Source organism: Hippopotamus amphibius, chromosome 9 (genome assembly GCF_030028045.1).
Source record: "Hippopotamus amphibius kiboko isolate mHipAmp2 chromosome 9, mHipAmp2.hap2, whole genome shotgun sequence".
In the NCBI taxonomy this organism is placed as follows: domain Eukaryota; kingdom Metazoa; phylum Chordata; class Mammalia; order Artiodactyla; family Hippopotamidae; genus Hippopotamus; species Hippopotamus amphibius.
Window position 1 is genome coordinate 95765477 of NC_080194.1, and position 25474 is coordinate 95790950.

Genomic DNA, 25474 nt, shown 5'->3' on the forward strand with positions numbered 1-25474 from the left:
TTCTGTATAAACGTTAGGGAATATTTTGGTTTTTGTTTGGAATTTTGTTTTTAAGAGCAGGATAAACTAGCCTGAATGTGTTGTTTCTTTGACATGTTTCTGGTGGGAAATAATTTGTTTAATGACAGTGGAGCACAAAGTCATACTGGTGTGCATTAATCCAATAGTCTAATCTGAGAAAGAGGATTTTTGGAAGTCCTTTCATTTACCTAAAATCTTGGGCCAGTTTCACAGCTTTGCAGTTTCCACCAAGAGTAAGAGTACATAGAACTGGAAGAATGGCACAGTAAAGGCGTTGCTTATTTCTTATGATGTGCTTCCACCCAAGAATGAGCAGTCATTAAAGTGCTGCCATATTTACTCAAATCTTGTAATTAATGAAGCTGTAGATCCACAGCTTAATCATCATGGCAGCAACTAGTACTCTGTTCCTCACTGTGTGCTTGCATTTGGGTTATTCTGAGGGTAATGTGTTTTCTGTGTTCCCATGTTTGACTCTTAGATTACTCCAGCTTCTAAGATAAGTGTGCCAGACTTACCTAGTCCTGAAGAGGATGATAAGCTACAAGTACAGAAAGTGTCCACAACGCAGTACAACCAAGTGGTGAATTTAGAGCCTGAAAATACATTGGACCAACATTCCTTTTCTTTACCCACATGCCGTATCAGTGAATCTGTGAAGAAATTAATGGAACTGGCCTACCAGACTTTGCTGGAGGCAACAACCAGCAGTGATCAATGGTATGAATTCTGAGTCCTCTGAAAATGGCAATGAATTGGTTAAATGTGTATTTAAACTAGACATTTATTAAGAAAATTAACTGGAATTCTTTGGGTTTTCTTATCTTATTAGTTAATATTTTTTCCCCTAGAGAAATAGTATAGCACACAGATTTGTATTGATTATTAACTTTTATTTACAATAACATAATCTTACATCAGGGTATGAGCAATAAAAGCATGTGTGTGGATGGATGGACAAGTGAGTTTGACATTAAAAATTGTTAATCAAAATTGTTAATCACTTTTTAACAAAAAAGCTCTTTAATTTTTGTTTACTTTTAATTTTATTTGACTTCAGTGCTATTACACGAGAAAGCACTTGTGAAGAACTTAGACTGCCACCTGGGAAATAGTTAATATTCAGATGTTCATTGGTGGTGGTGGTGGTGGTGGTCCTGGGGATAGTCACATCATTTGTCTCGGCATACTCTGGCCCTTTAGCTTAGCATTCATTTTACCTTTTGAAATATGGGCCCTAATTAACTTACACTTTAAATAGTAATTTTAAAAGCAAGAATAGTTTGTTGGGCAACCAAAGGTAGAAGGAAAAGAATGGAATGCACCAAAGTTCCGATTTCTCCCTTTCGAGAAGATTTCTTCTAATCAACATTATAATCGAGGTACCCAAACTTGATTCCACATACTTCCACATTTGTGCTGAATCTCTTTTTTGTTTAATAGTCTCTTCCCCTACTCCTAACTTTATAAATTGAGGAGAAATGGTAGGCAGTAGCCCAAGTTTTGATTGTAGAACAGATTTACAAAAGCCTCTTCAGTGTGAATCTGTGTGTAGTGGTATTTTTACTTATCCTCATAGTAGAAAACAGTTTCAGTTAGGGCTTGACTTAATCAATTGCATCTTCAGATGGGCTTCCAGAGTTTCAGTTTTTATCTCCATGTACAAACCCACCCCTTTATTTTATTCTGCTCTAGAAAAAACATGTTCACTATGATACTTCCATGACTTTAATGAATCATTATATTCACAAGTCCATCCAGTTTTAAATATAAGTAGGAAGAAAAATACATGTTAAAGGAATTATATACTTCTTTGGCAGAGTATAAATGTAAATATAGGAGTGAGTTTTCTTTTTTTTTGGAGTATAGCTGCTTTGCAACGTCGTGTTCGTTTCAGGTGTACCGCAAAGTGAATCAGCTATACATATGCATATATCCCCTCTCTTTTGGATTTCCTTCCCATTTAGGTCACACAGAGCATTAAGTAGAGTTCCCTGTGCTATACAGTTGGTTCTCATTAGTTATCTGTTTTGGGGAGTGACTATTTCTTTATATGGCAGTCACCTGAAATGTACCAGACCAGAAGTTAGGGATGCAAGGCAAGTTTTCCTAAGAGAGTACCAAACAATATTTTTGTATACTGAATGTCTGTGGACATTCTTCCCACCAAAAAAATAGTTTTAACATGACAAACAAAAACACAACTACATTACAACAATCCACTTTTCTTATTATCAAACTTCAAACAGCAGCACATGCAACAAAAATAAAATGAAATAATTTAGTCAGGTATCATAGTAATCAAGTTGTTAACAGTGTTTTGGGGTATAGTGACCATGACTGATTTTTAAAAATTATTTGTGAAATTCCTGTGACTTATTCAAGGTACATAGTTTAAAGTATTCTTTTATAGAAGTAAGCTACACAAGCCTTTTATTTGCTCTAAGTGCTTTTTAATAATAATCTTTAGGTTTTCTAAGACCAGATTTAAAGGGCGAGAAAACTTGGGGTTGGATTCTATCCTAGAAATGTTGATTCATCTCCTTGCATTGGGGGTGAGAAGGAGGAAAGGTGGAGGCTGAAAGGCAGACTGGTTCTGACAGCCCCAGTGAGTGCCTTTATTGATACCTTGCCCTTTGCAGAGTGTGTCAGTGAGCAGGTGACATTTGCTCGAGCCTTAGCTCCATTTGTTTCTGAAGGGATACTCTGGGTACTGGCAGAACACAAAATTGATAAATGGAAAAGAGGCTTTGGGTTGAACGCTGCTTTTCTTAACATTGTTAATGGGTCCAGGTTTTTAGACCTGCAGTCTAGTTAGTGAATACCGGCTGAGAATCTATTCCATCTCGAGGAATGGTGCTTCTCAGCAGTGACCAAGGCAGCTGTTCTCTCTAGCTATAGTTTAACTGCTGACTCTCACTTCTGGTGCACTGAGTTTGAATTTTTTTCTCATTGCCAGTATATCCTTATGCATTTCTGTTGAAACAATGTTTTCCTTTTAGTGCTGTTCAACTTTTCTACTCAGTGAGGAATATATTCCATTTATTCCATGATGTTGTGCCAACATATCACAAGTAAGTACCACTGTATTTGACTGCTGTGTGATACTGTAGGTCTAAAACGTTTCTGAGTCGGATTAGAACCAGTAATTTTATATTCCCACCAAAGATGATTGGTTACTAAAATTCACAGTAAAATGCAGTAAACATTTATAATACATGTTTAAAGGATATTGGTCATTTATTAGTAAATTAATAAGGGTACTATAATTTTGCAGTACAGATTTAAAAACTCAAAAGGACTTTACCCTGTTACTGATGGTAGGTATTTTCAGAACTGCCTCACTTTACTTGGTTATAAAACAAAAAGGTCATTCACTCCATATTACTATCCAGTGAAAATCCCGCATTTTCCCTTGGCATTCATAGCTTTGCACACTTAATACCACAGAGATTGCTATTTAACTGTCCATCAGCCGCTCTTAGTGATCTTATGCTGTATTTACCTAATGTCTTGGTTTTTTTAAGTTTCTTTTAATATTAATCAGAGAAATTATTTATAACTTTAAGCATCCAGGATTTCTCTCTGTTGTCCAAATTGTTTTAGATACCTTTTATAAATGTTTTGAATAATATGTCAACAAAGCTATTCCTTAGTCAAGGATTCTGGTTTCAAAGAAAAAAATCAGTTTATTGTTTGTAGTATTTTTTAGTTCAGATTTTTGAACAATTGAGATGTTTTTAAGCGGGCCCAGTTATTGTTTTTGTTCTAAAAGACAGCTTATTTATTGTAAACATTATTTTTATTTGTATTCTCTTTGCTGTGGCTTAGAACTTTTATTTCACTTTCTACGTAGGTAAAAGGAAAGAGAAAACATCTTTGGGTCAGTTAAGAGCTGTGTCCTTGGGGATTCAGAGACAGCTGGCTTAGGGGTTTTTCTGCTTAGAAACATTTTCCACACTGGTGTGGAGTTAATTTACCTCTTTTTCCCCATTGTATGATCTGGGAACTTTATGCTAGACCAGTGGTTTACAAACTTTAGTGTGTGTCAGAATCACTAGGAGACCTTGTTAAAATGCAGATTGCCAGACCCCATGCCCGAGGTTTCTGATCAGTAGGGCTGGGATAAAGCCTAGAATTTGTAATAAATTTCCAGGTGATGCTGATGTTGCTTGTCAGGGGACCACATTTTGAGAACCACTGTTCTACAGTAGAGTTCTCAGCTTTGGCGTATTTTAGACTCTTTATGAACCTTTAAGAATATATATTTGTTTCGGCCCTACCCCTAGAGATTTTCATTTGTAGGTATGATTTAAGACTCACACATCTCTGTTTTTTAAAGCCCTACAATGATTCTGCTGTGTAGCCCAAAGTGAAGACAACTGTCTTAGATTGTTAGTTTCCAACTGAGTACATTCTAGCCTGACATTGAATCAGCAGACTAGGAAGTATTAATTGAATGACTGCTGGTGGATGTGTAGCAGAGGTATAAGACAAGGTTGCTTCCCAAGCTGGGTAGAGAGACTAATATGTGCAGAAGAATTAGAGCACTGATTTTCAATATTTTATGAAAATTTAAAATCACACAGGGAGATTTTAAAACATATAAATGCCTTGGCTTCACTCAGAGGTTGTGATTTAATTTGTCTGGGGTGAAGTCTAAGTGTCTATATATGAAAATTTCTCAGGTGACTCTAATCTGTAGCCAGCTTTGGAAACTAGTGAATTAGAAAATAGTTAAGTGCTTCATTTTTCAAATGAAATAGGAATTTGGAGAAAGGGGAAGCAAACCTGTATTGCCATAGACTTATCAATAAGTGTTAGATTTCAAGGAAATTATTATGTGCAGCTTTGCCAGGTTTCTAGTACAAAGAGTTGACACAGGTAAACATCTTGATTCCCTTGTTTTTTTTTTTTTTTTTTTTAATCACTAGGATAGTTTTATAGGATAAGGTCCCATGCAGGCAGAACAACCTCAATGACTGAGTGAGTGGGAGTGATGAGGTTACGCCTTGTTATGTACAGTGTTTGTACAGTAGAAGGTGATTAACATGTTAAAAGTATGTGGAAATACATTAAAAGAGTAAACTTTTTATCAACCCCAGCTTCAATAATGGGAGATTTCTTTCTTTTCCTACGCTTCCTTCTGACCTAGGGAGAACCTTCAGAAACTGCCCCAGTTGGCTGCCATTCACCACAACAACTGTATGTATATTGCTCACCACTTGCTGACCCTTGGGCATCAGTTCAGATTACGCCTTGCCCCCATTCTGTGTGACGGCACTACTACTTTTGTGGATCTCGTACCTGGCTTCAGGAGACTTGGTAACTGATGCTTTAAATTTAGGAAAGCATATTGATAATGCAGCCTATCAGACTAATATCTTTGTAATTTATGAATGCAGCAGTTAGAAATTAGGTGGTGGTCCTGAGCTATATTGGAAAGTGGGAGGGCATGTAATCTGCAGGTGTTCCCAGTTATTTAGCTTTATAAAGCCAGTGTATTCTTTTGAAAGCATTCCTTTTTCATGACATGACTTCATGGTACATTAGCGTTCCATACTGCATGGCTGGCGTGTGGTGAATTCACCAAAACAGAGTTAACGTCAGTAGAGTGACATCCTAAGATGTATAGTGTGACAATTCTGTTAGCATTGTTGGTAAGAGCTCACTAATGACAGTGCTTGTGCTTTTGCAAAACCTCAAAGTAGCTCCCTTCTTTTCTATCTCCCTTAGCTTTACTTCTGATTATTAAAAATCAAAAGAATTGAAATGTGGAGTAAGTCAATAATGATATCCTAAGAAAAGCAGAGAATCTATATGATTACTTAGCTTTTCAATTCCTGACTCTTCCTTTAGGTGGTGTAGATATATCAGAAAAATAAACAATTGCTTCTTCTCTATAAGTAGGTTTTCTTATCTGACTCTGGACAAACTGCTGGAAAAGACTTACTGTCCTGAGGGTGGGCTTGGAGGGACCGGCTAAGGTATTAGAAGTGATGTTTCTAGTAACCTTAGGGCAACCTTACGATGTTACCTAACAAGCAGTTGTTTTCAAATAGGCAAAATCAGATACTTGGTTCATGCTTGTCTCTCCTCTTCCACCTGGTTTTGCAGTGTGTAACTGAACAACTTTTAGAATTCTTTATTATCTTATCATAGGGACAGAGTGTTTTTTGGCCCAGATGCGGGCACAGAAAGGAGAACTTCTGGAAAGATTATCAAGTGCTAGAAACTTTTCAAACATGGACGATGAGGACAATTACTCTGCAGCAAGTAAAGCAGTCCGGCAGGTGGGAGGCTGTTGTTAGCTCTGGAATTTGTACTCTTTCTTTAGGTGCTCCCCCCTTGTTATTTAAGCAGCAAAAAGTATGTAACAGGCAGTGCAGGTGATCCCCCACCACTCCCATTGGAAAATGTGGCCTCCTTTTATAGTCATGTGTACAACCTTCTCCTTCCCCTACCCGACCAAGTCAACAGGAAGCTATCTTCTCATCAAGCCAGTAGTGATGGGAATAGCAAGTCTGTCATAGCAAGTATTTAACCCACGAACTTAGGTTTGGAAAATCTGACATACTAGCTTTCATCTTAGAAAAATGCCTCTCTCTCTCCTAAGTGACTTATCTTTTTACTAGTTTTCCCATCCTCGGGATAAGTCTGTTTTTTATCTAGCAGGGAACTATTTCATCTAGGGTGAAATATTCAAGAAGCATATATTCTTGATTGCTTTACCTCACCTTTATATAATACCTCTTCTCTCCCCCCACACACGATAAGTGTAAATCTAGAAAAATGTGAGTTGTAACAACCTCTCTTCCATGTAAATATCTGTGTTATTCTGACAGGTACTGCACCAGCTAAAGAGACTTGGAATTGTGTGGCAGGATGTCCTGCCTGTGAACATATATTGCAAGGCTATGGGGACTTTACTCAATACAGCAGTTTCTGAGATCATTGGCAGAATCACTGCTCTAGAGGTAAGGGCCATGAGATGCCTCACCAGACTTGAGATGCAGTTCTTGTTCCAGATTGTCACTTTCCTAAGGAAGTGATGTTGAAGTCTCATTTTTAGTCAACACAGAGGGTAGAAGAAATTGTTAATGTCTCATGTCTAACTCGTTATACTGTTATTTTTTCACTTCTATCTTAATTCTGTTTTGCTGGAGACATGCTAATCTCTGTCTTTCATACCTATATAAGAAAGTAGGATTATACTGCTTCTCCATCTAGCATCTGTGTAAATTATAAATGAGGAGGTTGGAAATAGGGCAGTGCTCCCCAAATATAAGCTATGAAGATGTTTATTTACTTAATATCTACATGAACTAAATAATTTAGTAAAGTGGCATGCAGCCTTGTGCAGGTACCACTTTACCAACACACCGTTGTGGTTGGGACTGTGTGTGATCCTACAGGACCTGCCTGGACTCTTCCAGCTGATACCTCTAAAGTGTAGATTGGCTTGTAATAACATTCCCTGCTCTGCAGGAAGCTGTGCCACATTCTGTTGGAGAAATGGATTCTTTCATGCAGCAAACTAAGTTAGCGACAGTCTGTGGAAACATACTGTGTGTCATTCTAGCTGTGGGAGTATTGTCAGAACTGATGAAATCTAGTGTCTTGTATGGTGTGCTAATTGGTTGGAAAACACCTTGCTGTGGCTGACCCCCTGAATAGTATGCACCAAAGATCTGCTTTTCACTTGCTACTAAGCCGGCCCAATTCTATTCTGTTGTGTGCTCTTTGTGCAAAATCAGGACATCTCTACTGAAGATGGTGATAGATTGTATTCCTTATGCAAAGCAGTGATGGATGAAGGACCTCAAGTATTTGCACCTCTAGCTGAAGAAAACAAGAACAAGAAATACCAGGAAGAGGTTCCAGTCTATGTGCCGAAATGGATGCCATTCAAAGAATTGATGATGATGTTACAAGCCAGCCTGCAAGAAATTGGGGATCGGTGGGTAAAATCCTCCTATAGGACTTATATATCTCTTCACAGCTGTAAGAGTATTAGTGCCCTTGAGAGCAGTGCTTCTCTCTGTTTCTTTTTTTTTAATGAATTTTTTTTATTCATTTATTTATTTATTTTTATTGGCTGTGTTGGGTCTCTCTTTTTTGCTGTGTGCGGGCTTTCTTTAGTTGCAGTGAGTGGGGGCTACTCTTCATTGTGGTGTGTGGGCTCCTCATTGCCGTGGCTTCTCTTGTTGTGGAGCACAGGCTCTAGGCGTGTGGGCTTCAGTAGTTGCAGCAGATGGGGTCAATAGTTGTGGCTCACGGGCTCTAAAGCGCAGGCTCAATAGCTGTGGTGCACGGGCTTAGTTGCTCCGTGGCATGTGGGATCTTCCTGGAGTAGGGATCAAACCCATGTCCCCTGCATTGGCAGGTGGATTCTTAACCACTGCGCCACCTAGGAAGCTCCTCTCTGTTTCTTAAAGTTACTCAGGAAAGGTTCGTATTGAGTAGCAGTAGGTGGGGCCTTTGCATGGTCTGTCGTAATGTGGATCTCATGACCACTTTCTCATACTTGATAATGTAAAGACTTCTTGTTTGTATTATTTTGGTCTTAAACACGTTGTTTCATCATGCTGTACGGATGATGTTGTACTTCCTGAATTTACAAGAAGAATAACCATCTGACACCTGGATGGAAATTCTTGCCCATTTTAACCAACAGTGGATGCATTTTAAGATTGGCTTTGATATGTTAAGAGAAGTGACTTTTATCTGTAAGAATATTCAGCATCAAACCATTGTTTGATTGACCAGCAGTTTTTCTGTAGGGGGTAAAGTAGTTTTAGAGAGTCAGCACCACACACAGAGAAAGGATTCATCTTTTCTTAAATATAGTAGATGATGTTTTCTCTCAACAGCATCAGTTAACGTTGCTGTGCTCTGTGATTGTGTGCTATGTTGTAGCATACTGAGTGTGTGAAGGTCATAATGGTGTGCAACACAGGATAGATGTGGTTTAGCCACACACCCATGGGTGCTTTTGTTATTGTCTTGGTGTCTACATAGGGAGCTCACTGGGTGGGTGTTAAAGTCCATATCCATCCATATAGCTACTTGTCTGTCTGCTTTGGCTTGGTTTATTACAGATGCCCAGTTATGTTAGACTAGTTGTCCTAGATGTGTCTTGAGTTGTTCCCAGCAAATATTACCCATTCTAAAATAAGGTAAATGAGATTTTTGCTTGAAAAAACAGCCACATCAAAATACCTCTAACTATATTTAGTACAGAGTTTGATTTATTCATTTGTTATTTACAATCGTTAGTAGGTTATGTCTTCAGGTAAGACTCCAGAGGGCAGCAGATAAGAATTTTTCTTTCTGCTGTTAAAGGGCCCTCTTGCAGCCCAAGCCCAAGAATGATCATTAATTCTTTGTTATGAGAAAGATTACAATACTGATAGACCTCAGCTTCTTTTCTTCTGCCTAGGAAGATTTTTTTCCTCCCAGAAATTTCAGTAAATATAAGAAGAATAACTGAGAAAAATTTTTTTTACGAAAGAAACTATCTCCAGTTGTGTGGTTTAAACATTTAAAAATTATAAAATACACATATGAAGGAGTATAGTATCTATAACATATATTCACAGTTTAAAGAAAAAGAGTAAAATAGGACTCCCTGGTGGCGCAGTGGTTAAGAATCCACCTGCCAATGCAGGGGACACGGGTTTGATCCCTGGTCCGGGAAGATCCCACATGCCGTGGAGCAGCTAAGCCCGTGTGCCACAACTACTGAGCCTGTGCTGTAGAGCCCGTGAACCACAGCTGTTGAGCCCATGTGCTGGAACTACTGAAGCCCACGCACCTACAGCCCCTGCTCCACAATAAGAGAAGCCACCACAACGAAGAGTAGCTCCTGCTCTCTGCAACTATAGAAAGCCCATGTGCAACAGCGAAGACCCCATGTGGCCAATAAATAAAAAATAAAATAAATTTAAAAGAAAAAGAAAAAGAGTAAAATAAATGTTCTTGTCCCTATTACCCAGCTTAAGAAAAATATTACCACTGCCTTTGAAGACCCTTATGTACCCTTCTCCAAATGGTCCTCACCAGAGGTAACCACTATCTTGAATTTTGTGTTATTTATCTCCTTGCTTTTCTTTATACTTTTACCACATTTGCACATATCCCTAAACAGCATAAAGTTTAGACTCACCTGTTTTTAAACATTCTGTATATGGAATCTTCTATAACTTGCTTCTTTTGTTCAGAAAACTCATTCATGAAGGTATGTGTAGCTGCAGTTCATTTTCACTGCTGTATCATATTCCATTATATAAATATTTCATAGTTTTTAACACTACTGAGTTATAATTAACATACAGTATTATATTAGTTTCAGGTGTACAACATGTTGATTTGATATTTTTATACATTATGAAAAGGTCACAGCAGTAAAATCCATCACCCAAGTTTTTATAATATTATTGACTATATTCCTTATGTGTATGTTACATCCCTGTGACTTATTTATTTTATAGTTGTGTATTTTATAGTTTATCCTGTTGCTTCACATTTTCACCAGCATTTGGTATTATTAGACTTTAAAATTTTTGCTAGTCTAGTTGCTGTGAAACGGTAAGTCATTGTCATTTTAATTTATATTTTCCTTAATTCTAGTGACATTGAGCATCTTTTTAGTGATTTTTCTTCTATTGTAAAATGCCTTTTATATATTTTTTTTATATTGGGAATCTATGTTTCTTTTGAAGTATAGTTGATGTACAATATTATTAAGTTACAGGTATACAATATAGTGATTCACAATTTTTAAAGGTTATCCTCCCTTTATAATTATTATTGGCTATAGTGCCCTACCTCTAAATTCCCCTCCCGGCTTCCCTCTCTCCACTGGTAACCACTGGTTTGTTCTCTGTATCTCTGAGCTGTTCCTGTTTTTTACCCTTTATTCTACTGGGTTGTTTGTGATTTCATATGTATTTTTTATACCTGTCCTTTGTCAGTTAAAATGTGTTGCCTATGGTTCACTTTTTAAAGTAGTTACAGATGTCATTACTCTATATAACCATGTGAGGATGTGGTCATAATTGTCAAGTTCAAACGGGCTTAGTGAGTATAGAATGAGGGAGAACAGTTTTATCTTCCTTAGTCTTTTCATATGTCTGTGCTGATACCAAAATGTAGCCAAGAAGCAGAAGATGTCAAAGATACTGAGTGGTAGATTCATAAAGAAGGGGAACAATGCCAGGGTTTGTTTTATTTCCATTTTAAACAAATACACATTTGGGATCAAATAATTTAAAAATCTTGCTTGTACTTAATAGGAAATAGAAATTTGTATTTTTTATTTTGCAGGTGGGCAGATGGAAAAGGGCCCTTGGCAGCTGCATTCTCTTCCAGTGAAGTAAAAGCTTTAATTCGTGCCTTGTTCCAGAACACAGAAAGAAGAGCAGCTGCCCTTGCTAAGATTAAATAGCTCCATCTTCTGAGAAAGCCATGTCTTGACCAGGTGGAGTCCTCTCTTGGCGTAATTACTCTTTAAGGCCTTCTTGGAATCACCCATTGGTTTTGGTGAACTAATATGTCATGGAAGTTTGATTTCGCCTAAGAACGCCTTACCTCCTGGCCTGTATGAGGCTTTGTTAAAGAACTGGCTGTTAGGATAAGATGTCAAATGAAGCACCTCAATTTGTTGACTTTTAAGCCACCTTCCCTTGATAAGAAACTGTAAGGTGACATTATTTCATGTTGCTTCCAGGGCCTTCTGAAAACTGTAACCATTGAAAATATAAGCCCTGGCCTTGGATCAAGGAACCCAGGATATTCCAAGAGTCAGGATAAAGAATCTGTGAGAGATGGGAGATATATTTTGGAGGGCAGGGGAACCATATTTGGTCTTGTAGGAATTAAGGAGACTTCCTTTAATATTTCTTTCCAATAAATAATGCTTTTCAGAGTTAAGGGTGAGTGTCTTTAATAATATGGGAGCTTTGACGAAAGAAACTGAGTTTTCCTTTCTTTTGTGCCATTTTTATTGACATTTGTGATGCTCATGGAGGACTCACTGACTTATCTTTTTTCATGACACTTTGATAATTTCTTAACATTTCTTTCAGTATAAATTTGTGGCACTTTTTGCTGTTTCAACTAAATTCTATTTCTTTTCTGGCTGAGCCACGCGGCTTGAGGGATGTTAGTTCTCCGACCAAGGTTTGAACCCAGGCCCTTGGCAGTGAAAGCGAGGAGTCCTAACCACTGGACCGCCAGGGAATTCCTGGACTAAAATCTATTTTATTGGTTGGAATTTTATTTATTTTTATTTTTTGTCTTCTCAAATTCCACTGTTTCTGGAATGGCAAAGGTTTTAAATCACCAGTGTCCCGTTGGTATGTACGTGCCTTGAGATGCTAACTCTGGGTTCTGTAGCCTAATCTTTTATTTGGTGGATGTGGGTAATCTTTTAAAAACACTTCTTGTGTTTTTAACTCTTTGCAGCCATTGGAGTTTTATATTCTATGAAAGTCGTTCTCTCTAGGACCCTGGATTATATCTCTTCATCCTGAAATATGATTTCCTCTTGTAAAAAGAGGGTAAAGAGTGTGATCTCTGTGCGCGTTGGAGGAAGTTTTCAGTATGGCAGGCCCGTTTCCCAGGCTTCAACCCTGGGAAGTGGGCCCATATAGAACAAATGGTTTTTTCTCCTGCCTTCAGTTATTCTGCCTTCATCTTCTTGTTCTTAGTTTGGGCTGAGCCCCTAGACATTCTGGTTACTTGGTTTTTCTTTTTACCTTTTTTAGGGGACATAGAAAGATTAATTAGAAGAAGACTGGTTTCTTTTTATAAGAGAACTCAGCTGCGGTTAATGAATGGTTTGTATGTCATAACACACAGAGCAGGCAGACTCCATCCTCTTCCCTGGCCAAGGCGATTGACAGCTGGTGGTTAAGTGGATATTCGTTCTGGTTAGGAATGAGCCATCTGACTTAGCAACATGGGCGTTGGGGCTGGCAGCTCTTACAGGGACCTTGAAGGTACCTATTCTGATAGGGAACCTGAGATGGAATGGGAGGGGAACCCTCCTCTAGAAAGAGCATGTGGACTGTGGGAGTAAGGGAACTTTCAGAGACTTGACTGATTTAGTGCATCTGTAGGCCGACGAGAAGAAAACTCTTCCCAAATTACACCCAGAACTATACAAATGACTGGGAAATGAAATTCCAAAAAGGGTTCCCAAAATTTTAGTAAAAAGGAAAGTTTTTGTTAAAAAGATCCTAAATCCCTGAGGTGACTTGATAGTGGCTGCTGTTACAGTGTGGATCCTGAATTGTTGGTGACTCACTCGTGGTCACTTTCGCACTGGATTTTGCTCAGAAGTGGGGGTCCTCCAGGTGGCACTCTTGCCTCAGGCCTGAGAGCAGCACAAGGCATGGAGGCCTGGTCTGTGGAAATGCAAGCAGGGAGCCTGTCCATTTCACCCTGGGCTTACATCCTGGCCTTGGTCAGCCCAGGAAGGTCATCTAGACTGTGCAGGCATCTATATTATAAACCGTGACGTATCACTGAATAATCACTCATGAATAGATCAACAGTATTTTCTTTGATTAATAACATTGTTAAAAAAGATGTAAGTAGGGACTTCCCTGGTGGCACTGTGGTTAAGAATCTGCCTGCCAATGCAGGGGACACCAGTTCGAGCCCTGGCCCGGGAAGATCCCACATGCCGTGGAGCAGCTAAGCCCAAGCACCACAACTACTGAGCCTGCATGCCAAACTACTGAAGCCCATGTGCCTAGAGCCTGTGCTCGGCAACAAGAGAAGCCACCGCAATGAGAAGCCCACACACTGCAATGAAGAGTAGTCCCAACTCACCACAACTAGAGAAAGCCCACGCGCAGCAATGAAGACCCAATGCAGCCAGTAAATAAATAAATTAATTTAAAAAAAAGATGTAGATAATTCCCTTCCCATACTTGCAAATACTTATGCTATTACTTCAGGCAATGACTCCCAGACTTTTGTGGGGTTTCTTTCTATTGTTTATTGGATTTCTTAAGATCATGTCTATCTTCTGAACCTCTGCAAGTGGTCCAAAGGAGTAGTTTGCCCACTTCTTAGTAATGGGAGGTAGCTGTAGACTCAGGAAGGGATAAAGCTATTGGAAATTGCCTCACATACAAAAAGTCTTGGCATAAAGGAGACTTATAAAATTGAGGTTTTTGGGGTTTTTTTTTACATTGGGAGCTACGAAATTTATTATGTGGCCATCTACTGCAGCATGCGTCTGGACAAACTTCTCAGGCAGTGTCTGCAGCTGGGCTGTGAATAAAAAGGCACAAATTTTTCTCATTTTATTACAATGAAGTTTAACAGTACAGAAAAGTCACATGACCTTGGTGGGTCAGATCTCTTAAACCCTGAAACACGAGGAACTCTAAATACATTAAATACTGTTTGTTACACATTCAGACTTCCAATGTAGAGGTACTTGGAGACTGTTACAGCCCCCACCAAGCTAGACTGGGGACATGAAGTCCAACAGCATGTGAAATGCTGTGTTCAGCTGGGTTTTGATGCTCACATTCTTCCTAATCATGGATTTGAGCATTGGTTTTGTGATAACTTCCTCCTAAAAATAGGCATCTTGCTAAAGCCTAAAATTTCCTGAAAATTACAAAGCCCCAGTTTTGAGAAGTTTTTCAATTACATGGTTTAGACAGAAATTCCTCTCCTTGTCATGAGGAGTTTGGTTGAGAAGTTTGTGATGTCACGTGATGTAACTGAAGCTAGCCTTAGATGTCTCAAAACTGTGTTATGAAATCTCTGCTCGAGTTTGGGGAGGAGGGCGGTGATTCTGATGAGCTATGTATAAGTTTTGCACTCCTCCTCAGGAGTCAGGTGCCCCAGATTTGTTGTGTAGTGTGAGAGAGTGGGGTGGGAGTGGATGGGTCTTAGCTGCTCCTGCTGTTGGAGAAGACACTAGTACCAGGGCCGAAGACACCAACTCCCTCCCCTGTCTCAGCTTTGTAAGTGGTTCTGAAACTTCCCACATTTATTCCACTTACATGTATTGGGTGCCAGGCATTGCTCTAGTCACTGAAAAACTCTCCCCCCCTCCCCCCGCCAAAAAAAAAAAAAAAACCCACAAAAATTTTGTTTCTCTGGTGATTTAAATTCTGGTGCTAAATAGATAATAAACATGAAATAACTAAATTAGATAGTGTGAAGATTTTAAGTGTATGGAAAAAATAAACATAGGGCGATAGTCTGAACTCTGGAGTTGCAGGGCTGGAGGAAAGGGCAGTGAGCTGGCACTCTTGAGTAGGGCAGTCTGAGGGCACCTCCCTGAGACAGTGGGTGAGCTGTGTGGCTATCTCAGTGCAGACAGCTCTAAGCAGGGAGACCAGCCCTTGTAAAGCTCTAAGGTGGGAGGAGTGTGTCTGATGAGGGAGAGAGGAGGAGGAAAGGTGGTGAGAGAAGTAAGGGCGGGGGCTGGACAAGATTGTGTAGGCCATTAGATTTTGTTTTTTGTTTTTTTCCACTCAGTTAAATGGGAAACTAGTAGCTTCCAAAAAAAAAAAAAAAAAACCAAAACACAAAAAGAGAAAAGAGTGTGGAGAACCCCTAGCTATACTTACCAGCCATCGTCAGCAATTGTGATCATATAGCCAATCTTGTTTTATCTGTGCCCCCCTCACCCCTCACCCCCATTGCTCCTGCAGGCACACACTGAATTGTTGAAGCAAATGCCAGACAGCATATCATTTTAAGCCCAGGGCTCATTCCTGTGAAAAGTCTGAATGTTGTTTCTTGAGAAGCTTTCAGCCCCTATCACCCCCCTCTCCTCTGCCCACAGGAATTGTCCTCCAGCTGCCCGCCTCCCTCCCTTTTTCCCCAACCTCAGTTCCCCACTCAAGTTCGGGCTGTATCCATTCCACTCCCATCCCCTGAACCCTGGGTGTTAAATAACGAAACTCTTCAAAGCTGACTCGCCACCACTGCCCCTTTGCATCCTCCTTCCCTCTGCCTAGCCTCTTGCTCCAGCTCATCCAATCCCATGGCTGCTGAGTGTTCAAAGCCTGCCCAGAAAAGACTCTTCTTGCTGATTATTTCATCAGGGAGGATCTCTCCTGCCCCCCTTAGAACCAGATTCTCCTGCATTCCTCTCACAGAGAATCCCAGTAGACGTGGCGACCCAGCTCCAGCTATTGGGTATTGGCTGGAGTCTGGGACTGGCTTGGTTTAAGGCAGAGCAACCCCCTTCCCTAAGGTCTGTCTGGGTGGAGTGGCGTCGGGAATGGAGCAAGTGCTGGCTGGCTTCTGTCTCCCACCCCCTCTCTCTGACTTTAGAAATGCTGCCTTAAAAGAATATGAGTTGCTTTCATGTGCGTGAAGGGCTCCATTTATGCTTGATTACCATGCAGCATGATAAAAATTATGCACAGCATTAAATATGCCAGATTAACTTTGTTATAAATTTAATTTCCATACTAAGTTCTGTTCCTAAAATGCAGAGTCTAAATAGTTTACCATAGCTGTATCTACATTATTATTACCTAAAACTAAAAAATTAGGACTTCTTGCCATCCACTATCTAGTCATCTTTTCTAAAATTAACTTTAATCACATTGGTCTGAAGGAGCAGTAGGTCTTTTGCTCCCTTTTTGAAAATTGGGACACTTGCTCATCTTAAGGGCTACATAGTAACCTGGGTTTGTGATTACATCTGAAGTTTCTTTTAAGTCCCATGGAGTATAATTCACCTGAGTATAGAACTGTGAACTCATTTAAAACGCAAGTTTTCTTTTTCTATATTTTCACCCATCTTAGGCTTCATTTTCCTCTCAAATATGTTTGTTCTAACCTTTCCAGGTGGAAGATAATTCTCCTTGATAGGAACAGGGAAGCAAAGTAGTATTTAAGTTGTTCAGTTCTCTTTGTGTCATTTAAAAAAATAAATTTATTTTATTTATTGGCTACATTGGGTCTTCATTGCTGTGCGCGGGCTTTCTCTAGTTGCTGTGAGCGGGGCCTACTCTTCATTGTGGTGTGCGGGCTCCTCATTACAGTGGCTTCTGTTGTTGCAGAGCACAGGCCCAAGGCTCGCAGGCTTCAGTAGTTGTGGCACGTGGGCTCAATAGTTGTGGTGCACGGGCTCAGCTGCTCCATGGCACGTGGGATATTCCGGACCAAGGATCGAACCTGTGTCCCCTGCTTTGGCAGGTGGACTCTTAACCACTGCACCACCAGGGAAGTCCCTGTCATTTTTTTTTTTTTTTTTTTTTTTTTTTTTTTTTGTGGCACACGGGCTTAGTTGCTCCGCGGCATGTGGGATCTTCCTGGAGCTGGGATCGAACCCGTGACCTCTGCATTGGCAGGCGGATTCTTAACCACTGCACCACCTAGGAAGCCCGACCCTGTCATTTTTTTAACATCACGTGATCAACTTCAAGTACAGTCGAACCCTTTTTGTTCCTTTCTTTCACTGACCGTCCTTATACCTTGTCCCCCCAAATTCCTTGAAATAATGATTTCATAAACTCCAGCATATTCTAGACTTTGATCTTCCTGACACTATTTTTTCATGTCCAGGCCATTCTTGTATTTTTGCTTATGAAGGGCCTGTTTCGTTGTTGATGTTTTGTTGAACTCATCCCCTGCTTTCATTTGCAGCCACACTCCTGTTTTTTATTGTATTGTCATATTAATTATACAGTCAGATTTTCAGTTTTGAAATACCCCCCTCCTCTTTCATTCATAGTATGAGGTCTTTTTATTTTTTTATTTAAAAGAATTTTTTTTATTTAAAAAAATTTTTTTAAATAAATTTATTTATTTATTTATGTATTGGCTGCATTGGGTCTTTGTTGCTGCACATGGGCTTTCTCTAGTTGAGGCGAGTGGGGGCTACTCCTTATTGATGTGCACGGGGTTCTCATTGTGGTGGCCTTCCCTGTTGGGGAGCCTGGGCTCTAGGCCTGAGGGCTTCAGTCATTGCAGCATGTAGGCTCAAATAGTTGTGGCTTGGGGGCTCTAGAGTGTAGGCTCAGTAGTTGTGGCACACGGGCTTAGTTGCTCCGTGGCATGTGGGATCTTCCTGGACCAGGGCTCGTACCCATGTCCCCTGCATTGGCAGGTGGACTGAACCACTGTGCCACCAGGAAAGCCCTATTTTTTTATTTTTTATTGTATTTATTAAACTATAGTTGATTTACATATTTTATTATTTTCAGGTATACAGCTTCCAATTCTTTTCCATTATAGTTTATTATAAGATATTGCATATAGTTCCCTGTGCTATACAGTAAGTCCCTGTTGTTTATCTTTTTTATATATAGTGATGTGTATCTATTAATCCCATACTCTTAATTTAAACCCTCCCCTGCCCCTTTCCTCTTTGGTAACAAGAAGTTTGTGTTCTACATCTCTGAGTTTGTTTCTTTTTTGTAAATAAGTTGATTTGTATTATTTTTTTAGATTCCACATATAAGTTCTATATGATGTCTTTCTTTTAAAGTCTATGGTCATGAGATTATTTCTGGCATTTTTCTGTGCTTTTTTTTTTTTTTGGCCATGCCATGCGGCTTGTGGGATCTTAGGTCCCCACAAGGGATCAAACCTGTGCCCTCCAGTGGAAATACAGAGCCCTCCAGTGGAAGTGCGGAGTCCTAACCACTGGACCGCCAGGGAATTCCCTTTCTGTGCTCTTTGAAATATGCTTTCCTAAAGCCAGGCCCTGTGCCTAGGCCAAATCACTTCTTCCTCGCCTACTGTGAAATTTGCAAGTGTTGCCAACTGATGTTTTGGATAAAAATTTCCCCTCTTTGCTTTTTTGGCTTTCTGAAAAGCAATTATTAGCAAGGCAATTAAAAAACACATTGGACACTCTGGTTTTTAGCAGAATGGGACCTCTAGTAGACTTACGGAAAGCAGAAGTCCTCTATATGCCTGTGTCAACTTCTTTTTCATTTAAAAAAAAATTCAGCCACCTCTTCCATCTGGCTGGGTAGTACATGCATGCATGTGGAGTATTATTTCTAATTTTCTGTTTCTCTTTACCCCAAGTGCCTCACTGTTTAGTGTTCACTTTATTAACCTATGAGAATACAATCTTAACTTTCCGTTTTTTGTTTTTTGCTAATTTCTGCCAGCAAATCAGAAAGAAGCAAGGAGTAGTTCAGTTAGAGAAGCAGACATATATGACAACTAATTTTTTTATAAAAGTCACGGTCTCATTAAGAAAGTAATATGAAGCAAAGACATTAAAAATCTTTTTGGGGAAAAAAAAAGATGGCGGCGAAGTAGAGGGACATGCAATGCATCCATCTCCACAGATGCATTGGGAATGCACCGAAGGACGCAATAATTCCCACAGAGAACCAGCTGAACACGAGCAGACGGCCTCGGACACCAGAAAGGACTGCAAGGAGCCTGACATAACCGGTAGAGAGGCATCTACGACGGCTCAAAGAGGGTGAAGCGGCGAAGCTGTGGCAGACAGGAGGGAGTGAGAAACACACGGAGGGTCCACAGCGCAGCTCAGCGTTCTGGGACTGAGACGTCGATCCACAGCTAAACAGAGGGTCCGGGAGCAGGAGCGTGGGAACCGGAGAGCTGGTTCAGAGTGAGAAACATTGTTGCCAGTAAGGTGACTGACTGAGAGGACAGGAGGGAAGAGGTCTACGGCGGCTGGAGGCTGCAGGCTCACGGGTGGGGGGGAGGAGCCGCGCGCGCGTAGCCTCTCTCTCTCTTCTGGCGCCTCTGCAACAGGCAGTGGAGAGACGCCCGTGGGCCACCTAAGGCTCTCAGGGATAACAAGGACACTCAGGCACTCGGGCGGGGCTGGATTAAAACTCCTTGGAACGCAGGCAGCTGGGAGGCTGCCGAGAAAAAAAAAAACAACAACAGCAACAAAAAAACCGCGAAAGAGGACCAACTCTAAGACTTTCTGTTTACGCCTGAGCCACCGGCGTCCCTCTGCAACAGGCACCTCCAAGCCCGACTGAAACAACAGTGCGCCACTGCTCACTCACTCCCAGGGGAAGGAGCCACTATTGTACCCTCTCCCTCCACACACACCGACGATTAGAGACGAACAATAAAGGAACCTCTGCTGGTCACAGAATAATGCAAAAAAAAACCCAAGGCAAGGAGAAGGACACTTACAGCTGAGACTCTAAGGAAACAGAAATATTAGTATCAATTCCTATTGAACTGGTCCATTCTGGGATCAGTTCTGGATTTTTTTTTCTTCTTTTTCTCTCTCTCTCTCTCTCTTTTTTTTTCTTTATTAAATACGATCTTAGCCCTAAGGGATCTACAAGTTTTATAACGTAATTTTTTAATGATATTTTTTATTCTTTTTTTTTTTTTTTTTTTTTTTTTGCCTTTTTATATACTTCTATATCTGGCTAAGTTTCTGGTAGTATGGACAATATATCTCTCATACTTTCCTTTCATCCCTATCTTTTATACATTTCTATTCCTTTCTTTATATTTGCGTATTTCCAACCACACTATACTCTTCTGTTCCCCTTTCTTTCAGCCATTTTAAGTTTATTTTATCTTAACATACTTATAAGCAACACTATCGATCTGCTCAGACTCCTTGCTCTATTCTCCAGATGACGCACTGCCTTGGTATTTAATATTAGGTTTTTGTCTTTATCTTAGTTCTTAGTACAGTTGTCTAATTACATTCTGAGAATCTCCATTCTCTCTGGTGGTACTCTGGCTCTTTTCTATATTTGATCCCATCTTACAAAATCTCCCTGGATTAATGTTTGTATGTGTAAGGTGTTATTTGTTTGTTTGTTTGCTTTTGCTTTTGTCTCTGATTTGTTCTGTTTCAGTTGTCAATTTCTGTTGGGTTTCTCTTTGAATATCTGATAGCACCCTGGGGTTCTGTCAGGTCTTTCTAGAGCCTTATGTCCTAATGGATTCAGTAATTGTGTGTCTTATACATGTATGTGTTTCCTAGACTTACTATTTGTTTAATCCAATACTTGGACATTAGTCTGAAGCTTGGACAGTCTTCTATAAACACCTCTATCGCCAAGACAAGCAACCCCAAAAGTTTGGACAACCATGAGGAAACAAAGAAACACCATGCAGGCAAAGGAGCAGGAAAAAAACCCACAAGACCAAATAAATGAGGAGGAAATAGGAAAAATGCCTGAAAAAGAATTTAGAGTAATGATAGTAAAAATGATACAAAATCTCGATAACAAAATAGAGAAAGTACAACAAACAGTTCATAAGAACCAGAAAAACAAACAGCAATGGATAACAAAATAACTAAAATTAAAAATACTCTAGATGCTATAACCAGCAGAATGACTGAGGCAGAAGAATGAATAAGTGAGTTGGCAGATAGAATGGGGGAAATAACTGCCACAAAGCAGGAAAAAGAAAAAAGAATAAAAAGAATAGAAGAGTGTCTCAGAGACCTCAGTGATAACATTAAGCGTACCAACATTCGAATTATAGGCATCCCAGAAGAAGAAGAAAACAAGAAAGGGTGTGAGAAAATATTTGAAGAGGTTATAGTGGAAAACTTCCCCATCATGGGAAAGGAAATAATTAACCAAGTCCAAGAAGCACAGAGAGTCCCATACAGAATAAACCCAAGGAGAAATACACCAAGACACATATTAATCAAACTAACGACAATGAAACACAAAGAAAAAAGATTGAAAGCAGCAAGAGAAAAGCAACAAACAACATATAAGGGAAAACCCATCAGGATAACAGCTGACCTTTCTACAGAAACTCTGCAGGCCAGAAGGGAATGGCAGGATATACTGAAAGTCCTGAAAGAGAGAAACCTACAGGCAGGATTACTCTACCCAGCAAGAATCTCATTCAGATTTGAGGGAGAAATCAAAAGCTTTCCAGACAAGCAAAAGTGAAGAGAATTCAGCACCACCAAACCAGCCTTACAACAAGTGCTAAAGGAACTTCTCTAAGTAGGAAACACAAGAAAAGGAAAACACCTACAAATACAAACCCCAAACAATGAAGAAAATGGTAATTGGAACACACATGTCAATAATCACCTTAAGTGTAAATAGATTAAATGCTCCAACCAAAAGACACAGACTGGCTGAATGGATACAAAAACAAGACCCTTCTATATGCTGCCTACAAGAAACCCACTTCAGATCAAGGGACACATACAGACTGAAAGTAAAGGGATAGAAAAAGATATTCCATGCAAATGGAAGTCAAAAGAAAGCTGGAGTAGCAATACTCATATCAGACAAACTAGACTTGAAAGTAAAGACTATTACAAGAGACAAGGAAGGACACTACATAATGATCAAGGGATCCATTCAAGAAGAACATATCACAATGGTAAATATCTATGCCCCCAATATAGGAGCACCTCAATACATAAGGCAAATGCTAACAGCTATAAAAGGGGACATTTACAGTAACACAATAATAGTGGGCGACTTGAACACCCCACTTACATCAATGGACAGATCATCCAAACAGAAAATAAAGACACACAAGCTTTAAATGACACATTAGACCATCTCGACTTCATTGATATTTATGGGACATTCCATCCAAAAATGACAGACTACACTTTCTTCTCAAGTGCACACGGAACATCTTCCAGGATAGATCACATCTTGGGTCACAAATCAAACCTTGGCAAATTGAAGAAAGTTGAAATCATATCAAGCATCTTCTCAGACCACAACGCCATGAGACAATTACAGGAAAAAAACTGCAAAAAATACAAACACATGGAGGCTAAACAATTCACTCTTAAACAACCAAGAAATCACTAAAGAAATCAAAGAGGAAATCAAAAAATATCTAGAAACAAAGGACAATGAAAACACAACAACCCAAAACCTATGGGACGCAGCAAAAGCAGTTCTAAGAGGGAAGTTTATAGCAATGCAGTCCTACCTTGAGAAACAAGAAAATGATCGAATAAACAACCTAACCTTACACCTAACACAACTAGAGAAAGAAGAACAAAGAAACCCCAAAGTGAGCAGAAGGAAAGAAATCATAAAGATCAGAGCAGAAATAAATGAAAAAGAAAGGAAGGAAGCCATAGCAAAAATTCATAAAACTAAAAGCTGGTTCTTTGAGAAGATTAACAAAATTGATAAACCATTAGCCAGACTCATCAAGAAAAAAAGGGAGAAGATGCAAATCAACAGAATTAGAAATGAAAAAGGAGAAGTCACAATGGACACCTCAGAAATACAAAAGATCATGAGAGACTACTACAAGCAACTATATGCCAATCAATTGGATAACCTGGAAGAAATGGATACATTCTTAGAAAAATACAATCTTCCAAGACTGAACCAGGAAGAAATAGAAACCAAGAACAGACCAATCACAAGTACAGAAATTGAGGCAGTGATTAAAAATCTCCCAACACACAAAAGCCCAGGACCAGATGGGTTCACAGGCGAATTCTATCAAGCATTTCGAGAACAGCTAACACCTATCCTTCTCAAACTCTTCCAAAATATTGCAGTAGGCGAAACACTCCCAAACTCATTCTACGAGGCTACCATCACCCTGATACCAAAACCAGGCAAAGATGTCCCCAAAAAAGAAAACTACAGACCAATATTACTGATGAATATAGATGCAAAAATCCTCAACAAAATACTAGCTAACAGACTCCAACAGCACATTAAAAAAATCATACACCATGATCAAGTGGGGTTTATCCCTGGGATGCAAGGATTCTTCAATATACACAAATCAATCAATGTGATACATCATAGCAACAAATTGAAGGATAAAAGCCATATGATCATCTCAATAGATGCAGAAAAAGCTTTTGACAAAGTTCAACACCCATTTATGATCAAAGCTCTCCAGAAAATGGGCATAGAAGGAAATTACCTCAACATAATAAAAGCCATATATGAAAAACCAAAAGCCAACATCATTCTCAATGGGGAAAAACTGGAAGAATTCCCTCTAAGAACAGGAACAAGACAAGGGTGTCCACTCTCACCATTATTATTCAACACAGTTTTGGAAGTTTTAGCCACAGCAATCAGAGAAGAAAAAGAAATAAAAGGAATCCCAATTGGAAAAGAAGAAGTAAAATTGTAACTCTTTGCAGATGACATGATATTATATATAGAAAACCCTAAAGACTCTACCAGAAAACTGCTAGCACTCATTGATGAGTTTAGTAAAGTAGCAGGATACAAAATTAATGCACAGAAATCTTTTGCATTCCTATACACTGACAACGGAAGAGCAGAAAGAGAAATTAAGGAAACTCTCCCATTCACCATTGCAACAAAAAGAATAAAATACCTAGGAATAAACCTGCCTAAGGAGGCAAAAGATCTGTATGCAGAAAATTTAAGACATTGCTGAAAGAAATCAAAGACGACACAAACAGATGGAGGGACATACTATGTTCCTGGATTGGAAGAATCAACATCGTGAAAATGACTGTACTACCCAAAGCAATTTACAGATTCAATGCAATCCCGATCAAATTACCAATGGCATTTTTCACAGAACTAGAGCAAGAAATCTTATGATTTGTATGGAAACGCAAAAGACCCCGAATAGCCAAAGCAATCTTGAGAAGGAAAAATGGAGTTGGTGGAATCAGGCTTCCTGACTTCAAACTATACTACAAGGCCATAGTGATCAAGACAGTATGGTACTGGCACAAAAATAGAAAGGACGATCAATGGACTAGAATAGAGAACTCAGAAATAAGCCCAAACACATATGGGCACCTTATCTTTGACAAAGGAGGCAAGAATATACAATGGAAAAAAGACAGCCTCTTCAATAAGTGGTGCTGGGAAAATTGGACAGCTACATGTAAAAGAATGGAATTAGAACACTTCCTAACACCATACACAAAAATAAACTCCAAATGGATTAGATACCTACATGTAAGGCCAGACACTAGAAAACTCCTAGAGGAAAACATAGGGAGAACACTCTATGACATCCATCAAAGCAAGATCCTTTTGGACCCACCTCCTAGAATCATGGAAATCAAATCAAGAATAAACAAATGGGACCTCTTGAAACTTAAAAGAAACCATAAACAAGACTAAAAGGCAAGCCTCAGAATAGGAAAAAATAATTGCCTATGAGACAACGGACAAAGGATTAACCTCCAAAATATACAAGCAGCTCATGAAGCTTAATACCAAAAAAGCAAATAACCCAATCCACAAATGGGCAGAAGACCTAAATAGACATTTCTCCAAAGAAGACATCCAGATGGCCAACAAACACATGAAAAGATGCTCAACATCACTCATCATCAGAGAAATGCAAGTCAAAGCCACAATGAGGTATCACCTCACACCAATCAGAATGGCCATCATCACAAAATCTGGAAACAACAAATGTTGGAGAGGGTGTGGAGAAAAGGGAACTCTCCTTCACTGTTGGTGGGACTGTAAGTTGGTACAGCCACTATGGAAAACAATTTGGAGGTTCCTTATAAAAC

The 25474-nt window shown here is 39.5% G+C and overlaps 1 protein-coding gene across 2 annotated transcripts in view; it reads left to right on the plus strand.

Annotated features, from left to right (window-relative positions):
* Nucleotides 1–11950, plus strand: part of ZW10 (zw10 kinetochore protein) — a 39288-nt gene extending 27338 nt beyond the window's left edge. Inside the window, exons 10-16 of one of the 2 annotated variants that reach the window (XM_057750446.1) lie at nt 503–741; nt 3024–3095; nt 5177–5346; nt 6184–6314; nt 6867–6998; nt 7779–7981; nt 10020–10379. In XM_057750446.1, coding sequence (XP_057606429.1) covers nt 503–741; nt 3024–3095; nt 5177–5346; nt 6184–6314; nt 6867–6998; nt 7779–7981; nt 10020–10092 — 1020 coding nt within the window. In that variant the 3' untranslated portion in view covers nt 10093–10379. Of the gene's footprint in view, nt 1–502; nt 742–3023; nt 3096–5176; nt 5347–6183; nt 6315–6866; nt 6999–7778; nt 7982–10019; nt 10380–11349 lie in introns of those variants that run through there. The other variant, XM_057750445.1, reaches the window with a different exon arrangement.
* The last annotated feature ends 13524 nt before the right edge of the window (nt 11951–25474 follow it).